The following is an 11888-nucleotide window of genomic DNA, read 5'->3' as shown; positions in this document are numbered from 1 at the left end:
TACAGAGTTCCAGTATGTTGATCACTCTTCAATCCTTACAATGGTAAAGCCATCCATGGTCTAACTGAACTCCTTCCAATAATAACTTAATCAATGACCTCGAGTGCATGACCATGCATATCAAACACATACATCATCCCCAGAGCTATCGTGGAACTACTTACTGCGGGATGTAGTTCAACACTAGCAACAATCCGGGCTACATTGCATGCTCTTCAAACTATACACTTCACATTACATCTCAATCAAATTTTGTAGCTAAATAGTTGGTGTGAATATATTCATTGCATTTCTGCACTGGTATACATATGCAAACTTATCCTATTTAAAATAAATGGATAAGGAAAACCAAAACAGAATAGTTGAATACATGTGGGTAGCAATAAAGCTATACGTATGTTATGGCAATGTATCTCTTCACTGTGTTATTGTCAAGCTAAATTTATTTTATGAGATCTAATGTTGCAATTGCAAAGTGTCTATAAAATCTGGAAAATGCCACAGGTTTTATAGGTGTTGGACTGAAGAAAGGCATATACCAAATTACCTAGATGTACATCTATTGTAGTTGCCTGATTTTATAAGGAAGAGTGGCATGTATAAATTCATCAGTCAGGGCATGCTATACCCACGCAGTTTTAAGTGGCTTCAGTACCCCTTTTAAGTTTATTTTAAGTCATTATAGCTACTTGCAAGGAGCAAGACAATATCAAGACTTCTGGTTCCAAAATCAAAGATCTAACATAAACAGAACACACTGCAAATTTTATTTTAGTTGTATAAGCAATGGTTTCTCACATGATATAGTATCAGTTTTAATTAGTGGCTTCCCATAATTTGAATAAAACACAAGATACTCTAATAAGGCAGTCAGGCAAAATGAACTACTCTAATAGAACAGTCACTTAGATACAGTAAAAATCTCTTCACAATTCTTGCATACTGTATCATTTCTCATGAGAATGTTCCAATAAAGATTTTACAGTTTGCTGTGGCTATGCAGCAGGTGTTTGTGGCTCTCTGTGCATAGCTAGTTTGTCAGCTGAGCAGTTGCAGACTGTCACAAGATATATGAGCTCTCAAATAACAATCAGTTGTGATTTGTTTGCTCTTTATAGTGTGTAAAAGCTGAAATCATCTGAATTTGCTCAAAAATTTGATCAGCAGTTGTAGTTTTTCGCGGCAATAAATGTCCGATATTTGATACGCCTACATGCGCTTATAGATTTAATAATTACTGAGGCATAAAATCGATTTATAAGCTGAAACTTGGTGGGCTGAACCTTGAGTGATAACCCTAGCTGCATGCCAATTTTCATTCAAATCCGTACATTTATTGTGCTTTGCGAGCTACAGTCCAAAAATCCATACTTTTGGCCAAAACGTCATGCGATTCAGACACATGCTTATTGGCTCGCCAAACACACAGTCCTTGAAGAAATCCTACGAAACTTGGTGGGCTAAATGGTGAGGGTCTAAGGTAATAGCAATGCAAAATGCAAGGGAATACGTTGCATAGTTTCTGCGTACGAGTGTCCGAAAATTCCTGGTGGCCGAACATCGGTGGCTTACTCTACATACATACGTACAGTTGCTAAGGAGAGTTTAGATTGAAGGTGGGTGGCTGTAACTGATAAATTCTTGAGAAAGAAGTTAAGTAACATGTACAGTTGCTCTTATCGTCAAAGTTAATAACTTAATGATCATTGGTAGTAATAGGAGTCATTACATATGATTCTGTGCTGCTGGACCTTTCAATTGTGCCAAAGAGACTCTTGTTGACATAAAAGTTCAAAGTTTAGATCACGTAGTTAGCTATGTAGCTGCAAGATGATGTCCTCCAACCCACCTATGTTATGATGCAAACACTGAGTATATAAAGCGAGGGATATTGCATATGAATATAAACAGCAGCTACTGGAAACGTTATACGTAGCTATCAGGCAATTGAAGGCATAGCTAACTGAATTCTACTGCTATCTATCGAGTGGACCTTATTGAGCTACACTCAGGTACGTCACTAGGTGAGTCAGTGTAGTATCTATGATATCGTATCGATTCGTATGTGTCTCTTTTACTGGCTGCAGCATTTATAGGCAATTTTTGCTAAACTAGCTATCCTTGCCAGCCACCCCGTAGCTAGCTATTAAATAACTAACTGTATTTTTTATTCATGATCACTTGGATGGGTATACGTAGCTATACGTATTTTATAGCGTTTGCTAGTTTTGTTAGTTTTATTCTTACATCAGTTATAGCATAGATACTACAACCCCATTTTAGTTAGACAACATAAAGTCATTCGTATAGCTATAGCTGCTGCAAATTAATTGCATTAGGCCTTGAGCAATAACTGAAGGATAGCTAGCTAATACTGTAGTTATACCTAGTGTGGAAAAACCGGTCTTACCTAGTATAGCTATAGCTATCGTCTTTTAAAACATCGGCTTTAGCTAGCAACGTACGTAGCTATAGCTAATTTTAGTATTTTGTAACTCGCCAAAGGTTAAAGCTATATGTGTAACCATTCAATCTCCCACATTTTACACCATTTCCTTACCTTCCAGAGCATCCAATGTACATTGCTATAAGTAACTAACAATTACCTTTAAAAACTTCCCGACGTTTTAGATAGTTTGTATATCGCTATTTCTTTCTCCTAGTATTTATGACTGCATTTGCTTTCTATTACGAAGCTATGGCCTACTGAGAAAAGGTAGCTATATAAACCATTAGTTGCTGTCACGCCTGTCAGATCTTCACTGTAAAGCAGTGAAAATACAGCTACGTAGGCATGTAGATATACAAGTATTACTGTGAAGCTAATCATCATGACATGTGAAAGTATAAAATAATATAGCTATAGTTAATAACCTAGCTAACTGGCCATAACTGTGAAGTGTATACATGTGAACTATCAACTTCATATAGACTGTTACTATGTATCTTACTTTGGCATTCTGTAGCTAAGATGCAAAGTGGTCAAGTTTCTTTCATGGCCATGGCCTTGTTATGTCTGTTGGGGCAGGAGGTTTATGGTCAAATACCAACAGCATGCAGCGATGCTAGAAGTCTAGAAAACTTGGAGTGTTGTCCAGCTACAAGTGATGGTGTGTGTGGACAGGATGCTGGTAGGGGACAGTGTACTGATTTGAACTTTCCTGGATATGACAGAAACAGTATTGATGTCCGTCGCAATTGGCCTCACTACTTCACCAGGGTTAGTCCTGATGCTTAAGAAAATATCTCACTATAATTGAATATTATATGGCTACCAGTTAACAATAGTACATGACTGCTATGCTGAGCTGTATAATTATGATTTCTCTTCTTTCAATTCACAGGTCTGTGAGTGCAGTGGAAATTACGCAGGATATGACTGTAGTCGGTGTAAGTTTGGTCACTATGGACCTGATTGCTCTCAGTCACAGGCTCTTCCCCGACGACCACTTGCTACCTACACTGACAGTGACTGGACTGCATTCATTGATACTATTGTTCGGTCACGTTCATTTGACTCAGGGTACATGGTTGTATTAGAAGAGGCAGTTCCAGGAACCACAAATCTCCGCATGAGTAACTTATCACTTTATAATTTGTTCGTGTGGCTTCACCACTATGCTTCAAAAGATTCTGCTACACCAGGTAATGTAAATAAGTATGTAATAAGCATACATTGCATCTGCATGTGCGTATGTGTGTATGTGCTGTAATTTGATGGCTCAAAACTTGAGTTATGGTCACATACATTTCTGCACTTGTTAATTGACTTTTTATGTACTTACATCAATGTCATATTACATTTAGATGTATCAATTCGTTTGGATTATGCTCATGCTGGACCTGCATTCACAACTTGGCACAAATACTTTCACTTGTTGTTTGAGTGGGAATTACAACACATGTTAGAGAGCATGGGACACTTGGACTATCACACTTTCAGGCTACCTTACTGGGACTGGCGAATTGAAATTCAAAGATCTACTGGAATACTCTCAGATGATCTCTTTACTGAAAAGAGGCTTGGGGAAACAAGGAATGTCAGTGGTTTTCCTCGTGTATTTGGGGATATTGTTGGTGACGGATGGAACACAATATGTTGGCAAAAATTCTTTCAGATTTGTGATCCAAATGTTAACACTGGTCCCCTTCAACGTTGCCCATTCACAGGAACTAACCCTTGCAGTAGCAACAATCCTGACTGGCCTACAAGTCGGCAAGTAAATCGTGCCATGACTTTTAACAGATATGAAAGACCACCTTATAATTTTCTATCGCGAAGAAACTATCGAAGTTTTGTTGATGCTAATGTTAACTTTAGAATACGTAGGTGCCGTAGAAACAGAATGTGTTTTTGTTCTCCCACTTTTGACCCAGAATGTTCCCCCAAAAATTCAAATGGCTCTCGGATGATTGCACTTCAACAACAAATGCATGGTGCGGTAAGTACTGTATGATTATTATCATTGTTTATTTTATAATATCAGTTTTCTTGTTTAGGTTCATACCATTACTGGGGCAGGTGATCTCGCTACAAATCTTCCATTTGATAAGAGAGGACAAATGGATGATGTGGTGTCATCACCAAATGATCCTCTTTTCATGCCTCACCATGTTATGGTAGATTGTATGTTTGATGAGTGGCTGGAGCGACACCCTGATGCAGAGTATCCTAATGATATACCAATGACTGTTCCCACTACAGGACATCAGCCAGATGACTTTATGGTTCCATTTTTCCCACTCAGTACCAATACTGACATGTTCACACGGTCTCGTAATTTTGGATACTATTGTGACCTACCAAAGATTATAAAAGGACGTCCTAAATAAAAAATACCATTTTTACGAAACAAGCACTAGTATAGTAACAGCATAGTACAGTATATACTTATGCATAATTCTTAACTCCAGAAGTGATTTGAAATGAAAACATAATTTTTGCATTTTTTGTTGTACAGATGCATGTCATCACTATTTTATATATGCTAATTGAAACAAAGTAGGTAAATAACCATAATTTGCTTGCTACATGAAAACTATGCATATTTTAATCACTTTGGTATGTAAAACTTTAATCAATAAAACCTCAGTTCTGCCTGTTCATGGGGAGTACGAAAATCTTTGAATTTGTTTCATGTTTGTACAGCATAAAAACATGAGTTTATTTGCAGAAATAAAGTTTACCATCATCATTTAAATGTTGAAAATGCTTTCTTCTTTGTCTGCATGGAAACATGCGTACAAAGAAAACACTATGCATTGATCGATTTACCAGTTCATGGTGAACAACAGATTGAGCTTAATCCCCTCTTTTAGCTTGTTTCAGTCTTGACTTATGATCCATTAAATAAGCGCCTGTGATATATTGGCCGTATTGTTGCTGTATAAATTGAGTTCATTCCTGTCTCATTATTATGTCTAGAGCTATAGCTCCAAAATTATTGATCACAAAATTGAAGAATGTGTGAAAATGACCAGTTTTTGTTCAGCTGGTCACATATACAGTGTCGTAGCACATAATTTTGAATGCATGGTTCTTGCATTTTTTGTTGTACATATTGTCACTTTTATACAGATTTTAGACAGTCACAACAATTTTATACGGTGAAAAATATTTGATGCTATGAACCACATGGTGGCTATCTTCATTATAAGAACTTTAGAATTGTTCCTCAAAACATATATATATATATATATATAATAAATTTAGCTATAAGGATTTCAGTACGGCAATTTGTAGAAGTAACACTATTTTTATATGTTTCTTCTGCACAGACTGTGGTGAGATTAGTGCGAACAACAAAACTCTTTAATAATCATGACATCAGCTATTGGATTTGTCACTTTCGTAACTAATATAATTTATGAAAAGACACATATACCTGTTAACTAACACATACATACAGGCTGCTGAGTAATTGTGAGATTATTGGAGCTCCAGGATAATGCCATAGCATGGTGAATTCAGAATGGAAATTAGGCCTTAGCCTATTTAGCATTTGAAATTGCTAATTATCAATTATTGCAAATTATTATAGTAGCCATTTTTAGGTTTTTTCCACAACAAAATTTGTGTAATAGCTTTCAACAACTCCCTTTATGGGGTACACTGTGGTTGAGAGGCATGTGTGTGACAGAGTTCCAAATAAATCTATATGCATCAACATTAATTTTGACATTAATTTCAAATGCCATACAAAATAATTTTGTGACTGATGATTATTATAAAGTTTTAAAAAGGCACATATCCGTTAGCTAACACATGCACGCTAGGGATAAACAAATATATCCGTATTATCCGGATATCCAGATATCTGGATATAGTAATTTCAAACCATCAGGATAGTAGCTAATAGTTTCATAGTGATTTTTTTCAATTCAAATTGTGACCAGATGTGTGAAAATGAGTCTTATATATAGCCTTTTTAAGTTTCCAAGTTTGACGAGTCATAACTGATTATGCGTTTAACCCATTGTCTTAAAATTACATTCAGGGATAATGCTATGTTAGGAGTGTATGGTGACGAAATTTCAGGCTGGTACCACCCACACTCACAAGTCATGTTATGGATTGCCAGGTACATGCAAGTGGAAAGCATAACAATTGTACATTGGTCATACATATCAAGAGATTAATAACTGGATCTACAAAAAGCAATCTTGTAGTCTTTACTATATGCCGCCAATCATGACATGTGCACAGCGTGAAATTTGGTCAAACTTGGTCCTAGCCTAGTACTCTTTCTGAGTGTAATTTGAAGGTAATACAGTACGTTAAACACAAGAGGAGTTATGATTAGTGAAACTTGGAAGTTTGAAAAGGCTATAAGACCCGTTTTTGCAGATCTGGTTACATAATTAACTTACATTTATAAAGAATTTTGAAGCTTTCACCAGAACATCAGTGGCATGGTCATGGCTAAATCTTTCGACCAATAAATTTTGACATCTTGCTTGTTATTACTGGAGCAATACTTTACTGATGCTATATGTAAGGCAGAATCACAATTTGTGGCCGGGCTTGCAAAAATAGGGCATGTGAGCATATAAAAATATTATTGATGAACCATAACTTTGTATTCCATTATTGCTTGACTATGAAATTTTCAGCATTTATTCAACATTTAATTGGCTTTAAAATTCAAGTCACAGAATAAAAATATTCTATCCTAATACTCAGACATGAGATGTTATGTGGTGGGGTGTAGTTTGTGCCCACATGCCCTATTTTCGCAAGCCCAGTCACATTTTGTGTTGTTCTTTTTTTTCTTTCCTGAAATTTTGGAAAATAGTTATAGTTTTATTAATCTTAATCACATAGCAATGTGGTAGAAATGAAGGTTTGGTAACATACATGTACAGTACTTTACGTAGTTAGGGAATTTAAAAAAAAATGTAATTAACTTTTTGTAGTCAATTGCAGGTACAGTAGCTACTGTAAGTGATACAGTCTCTTAAACACAAGCACAACATGTTTCAATAAGGTAAATACAAAGTAGGCACTTCAAAGGTTTACTATGCAATTAACTTGAAATAATGTAACAATTACATCAACACAAATGTGTGCTTAGTATATTTGTGACCCGGCCTGTGAAAAGGGGTCTTACAGACTATTGTATATAACAGCTAGCACAAGTGACAGGTTATTACATTCACTACTCACCACTACAATTCCTTAGAAACAGTGGTTCTTCGTCGTCAAACAGAGGTAAATTCCCGCGAATACGCGCGCCGTTTATACTAATTGCTTGCGCACCAAATGCTGCGCTACTGAACTGGTAATGGGTCGTATTGTCACCAGACCAATTACACCCGGCGCTTATAATCAGGATATCGATAAGCGCCTGGCGCGTATTGGTTTGGCAACGCGAGACTACGCCCTCGCTTCGCTCGTGCGCTACAGCCTGTGCCTTCGGGTTTATAAATTTCATAGACTCCACATTGTGCCCGTATAACTATTATTTATACATCCCCTTAAGAGGCTTAGCTTAGCACACTACATGTAGTAACAGACCTATATTAAATTTTGTGTTTGGTTGCACTATCACACTAGTCTCGTGCCCAGACCGCTTTTTTTCTTTTTGTGTGGGGGCGGAGAAAAAAAGGGTCTGGTGGATCTCCAATACATTTTTTGTGCAGCCGAATCTACAACTTTTGGGGATCGTTGATTGGTAGTGATGAACAGCAAAGGCCTGTTAACGAAGCAACAATAGGAAATATTGCGCGCGTACCCAAGGATGTAGCCTTGCCAAGCAGAAGCGCACCGTATTCCTATTGTTGCTTCGTTAACAGGCCTTTGCTGTTCATCACCACTAATCAACGATCCCCAAAAGTTGTAGATTCGGCTGCACAAAAATGTATTGGAGATCCACCAGACCCTTTTTTCTCCGCCCCCACACAAAAAGAAAAAAAGCGGTCTGGGCACGAGACTACTATCACACATGGAAGTTCTGAACTATATATGGACTGTATTTTTGGAGGTACTGTGGTTGTGTGGCATGGCTACTAATACCCTAGTTTCTAATTCAGAGTGGAATCTAGCCAGCTATTCAAGAACAGTATATATACCACAAAAAAACTCTTTAGTGCCAATTATTCGAAACTGTGGTTATAATAATAATAATATGTATACTTGTTGGACTGCCCTTGCCACCACCCCCAGCACTAGGTGTTAAAGTGCTGGACAGCTGGAAATACCAGCAATCAAACAAGGCCGCTAGACTCCAAGCGACCCTCAGAGTAGGCCAGATCAATATTAGTAGTTGATGGACGGCCAACTGAAGAGCGATGACCCCTCAAACACATCACTGCAGATCTTAACAATGAAAAACAAACCCTAAATCGTAGCCAGAATAAGCATTTGTTGTAATTAATGCTGCGCTTCTCAGCCAACATTGAAGCAAGCTTCCTAAAAACTGTTGTAGCAGTGGGCCCCATGCCACCAGTAGCTGCAAACACCAATGGTGACATATGTAATGTATTTGTACACTTGTTAATGTATACTTGTTAACTGCATACACATATGTGACTGAATTTGACAAATCCCGGCTTCGACGCACAAAGCTTCATTAGGATATGGCGATTTTAAGTAATCATTGTGCAATAACTTCCCACTGCCTACAGCTGTGCAAACACAATTTGCACCAAGTATGCATCTATTTACTAGCTATCACTGAGTGGGTGTATACATTTCTGATACCCAAAATTAGCCCTGTTTTAGGCAGCCTTTCTCGAGCGGGCAATAATATCACAGATGGTAGTAATAGGGTGGGAGGGTTGGGGGCGGTGGGTTGGCTTAATATAGGGGTATAAAATGAAGCAAGAAGATGATTGGAATCCAGAGGCCAAGTTTGGGCTCTCCATGGCCCTCCATGGCCATGGAGAGCCCAAACTTGGCCCCATGGTGTGTAGTGAGCCCAAACTCACTACACACCATTATCACAAAGCCATGGCCATTCAATGGCACCGATCTCCCACTCGTGGTTTTGACAGGGTCGGAAGAAAGCTGCCACAGAAACCAGACTTGCCAGTCCTGAAGGAAGTACAGTGTGGAATATGATAGTGTATTAGGCCAGCAATCCATTTCTGGTAAAAACCTAAGTTTGATTTTGTGTGTGTGGAAGCCTTGTTATGTGAAATCCGGTCACATATGTAATGTATTTTAATACTTTTCATACATTTCATTATTATAATAGTAATACATAAAGTAGGAATACTGGCTTTATGGGTAAAAATCATGACTTCTATACATGTGGTGTAATGCTTTTCTATATTGAAAATGTAAACAATAGAGCTGGGCAGTAGGCTTGCGCCAATTATGCCGGCATAATTAGGTTAGCAAAAGCATCAAGCATTATGCCAGCATAATAGGACGATTTTCAAGGATTTTAATGAAAATGCGCAATGCGCGCACCAAAAAATACTGCACAACATGAACACACTGTACAGTATTACTGCATTTCATATCAAAAACCTTGTAGTGTTATTATTTTTACTATTTCTTGATTGATTATTCATGCTTTATGGAAACAAGATCGAGATACTCTAATAAAGCAGTCACTTACTTTAATACAGCAGTCAGGAAATGCAGATATGTGACTGTCTCTGGGAAAACCGGTCTTATCGCCCATTTAAAAGTATCGAGAAACGTCGGTTTTAAATATTCTGTGTGTTGTAGCTGGCCAATGGTGGTAGCTACGCATACCAATTTTTCACACGTTTCACAACAATTTCTTACCTTCCTGATCATCCACTGAAGAAGTAGTCAACAGCTAAGTTTCCCGCCATTTTAGATAGTTTTTAAACCGAGGTTGTCTGTATCAGGCGAGCTCCAGAAGGGGTGAGAGGCGGGGCCCTGGAAGGTGGGCAAGATGGTGTTCAAAAATTGAAAAGAGACGTGCTAGGATGAATTAGGCCAAGTTATAGGCCATTCAGGGCTCAGAACTGGCTAAAATGAAAGGAAATTTACAGCACAGGTCATTGTCCAACACCACAGAGCTGTACAGCCACACACAGCCATCTCCTGGTCGGCCAGGGCTCCATCAAGACCCCAGACCACTCGTACGGCTCGCCACTGTGCTCTAGAAAAGCAGCCAGCAAAAGCAGACCACTTTACTCTGGTCGACTGTGGCAGTGAAACTTGATAGTGCATTCATTAAGCTTTGTGTTTGTGTAAAAAAATCAAACTTCCTGTCTTGGGCGATAAGAACGGTTTTCGTAGATCCAGTCACATATACTCTAATAAAACAGTCAGCTCTCGAGCATAATCTTGATTTTGAGAGCGTAATTTTGAGCATAGTAGGCTGGATTTTTGTCAAAAGCATTATAGGTAATTTTCAAAGCATAATTGGCTCAAGCCTACAGTGGGTAGTATACTGCAGTTTCATAACCCAAAGTAACTGCTTGGAACAATCAGACTATGGACTTACTGGTGGCAGTTATGCTATTTGTTTAAGAACACAGTTGAGACCACTATTCAAATGCAGTTACAGTACTATTCAAGGTGTAGTATTTAATAAAGTTTAGATGCTTTTGTGTTGGATTTTGGAGGTAAGACCCTTTTCATGTTTACTTAAACATTTTTATGTTTAGCTACTTAGTGCACCTGCACTGGTAACGCTGCACGATCTGAAAATTAATTTTTATCCTTAACAACAATACAGTTACGGGTGGAGTGATGCTTGTTTCTACTAATTAACGTTACATTTCTCTGTTACAAGCAGCTGTAAAGAGAGTTAAGGTACAAAAACTACATAAAGGGTCTGGACTTCAGAACACAAAGGTCTTGTATGTTTTCTGCTTGATAGTATAGTAGACTTGAAATGTCCTATATGTGACTGGATCTGTGAAAAGGGGTCTTATACCTTTCCAAATATTCAAGTTTGATGAGTCATAATTCATCATGTGTTAACCTATTGTTTTGCAAATACATCCAAGAATAGTGCTATGTTAGGAGTGGAAAGTAACCAAATTTCTGGCTGGTACCACACTCACAAGTCAAGTTATGGATTGTCAAGTACATGCAATTGGAAAGGCTATATAATACCCCTTTTCACAGATCCGGCCACGTAATACAGTGCGTAGATGTTTATGAGTATTCAAAATACATGCTATTTATTAAGTACTATACTATATGTAGCATGTACGCTTTGAGCTAAACTCTCAAAAACATTGAATAATTCATGGTTGGAATTATGCTAGTTAATTATAGTTGGAATACTGAAAATTATATGACCATCAAAACTTTTCATTAAAATGTCTGACAATATTTATGACCACTTAAATTTTGCACACCATGGGAAGCCATTAAAGTATACTATCCTTTTTCTGAACTTGCATACTGGAGTCAAACCATACACATCTGCTCTTGATACCTTTAATGTCAC

At 37.7% G+C, this 11888-nt stretch overlaps 1 protein-coding gene across 2 annotated transcripts; it reads left to right on the top strand.

The window, feature by feature from the left end:
- The first annotated feature begins 1912 nt into the window (after positions 1–1912).
- LOC136247419 (tyrosinase-like) lies at positions 1913–5179 on the top strand. Of its 2 annotated transcripts, none has more exons than XM_066039090.1 (5): positions 1913–2024; positions 2967–3220; positions 3345–3645; positions 3808–4442; positions 4501–5179. In XM_066039090.1, the coding sequence occupies exons 2-5, from the start codon at positions 2972–2974 to the stop codon at positions 4831–4833; spliced, it is 1518 nt and encodes a 505-aa protein (XP_065895162.1). In that variant the 5' UTR covers positions 1913–2024; positions 2967–2971; the 3' UTR covers positions 4834–5179. The 2 variants fall into 2 exon arrangements, with proteins under 2 accessions (XP_065895162.1, XP_065895163.1); XM_066039091.1 differs by having other exon boundaries at positions 1925–2012.
- Positions 5180–11888: the final 6709 nt, after the last annotated feature.

The sequence above is a fragment of the Dysidea avara genome, chromosome 2 (genome assembly GCF_963678975.1).
Source record: "Dysidea avara chromosome 2, odDysAvar1.4, whole genome shotgun sequence".
Classification (NCBI taxonomy): domain Eukaryota; kingdom Metazoa; phylum Porifera; class Demospongiae; order Dictyoceratida; family Dysideidae; genus Dysidea; species Dysidea avara.
Note: the sequence above shows the minus strand (reverse complement) of the source record. Positions and strands in the feature narration are given on the sequence as shown.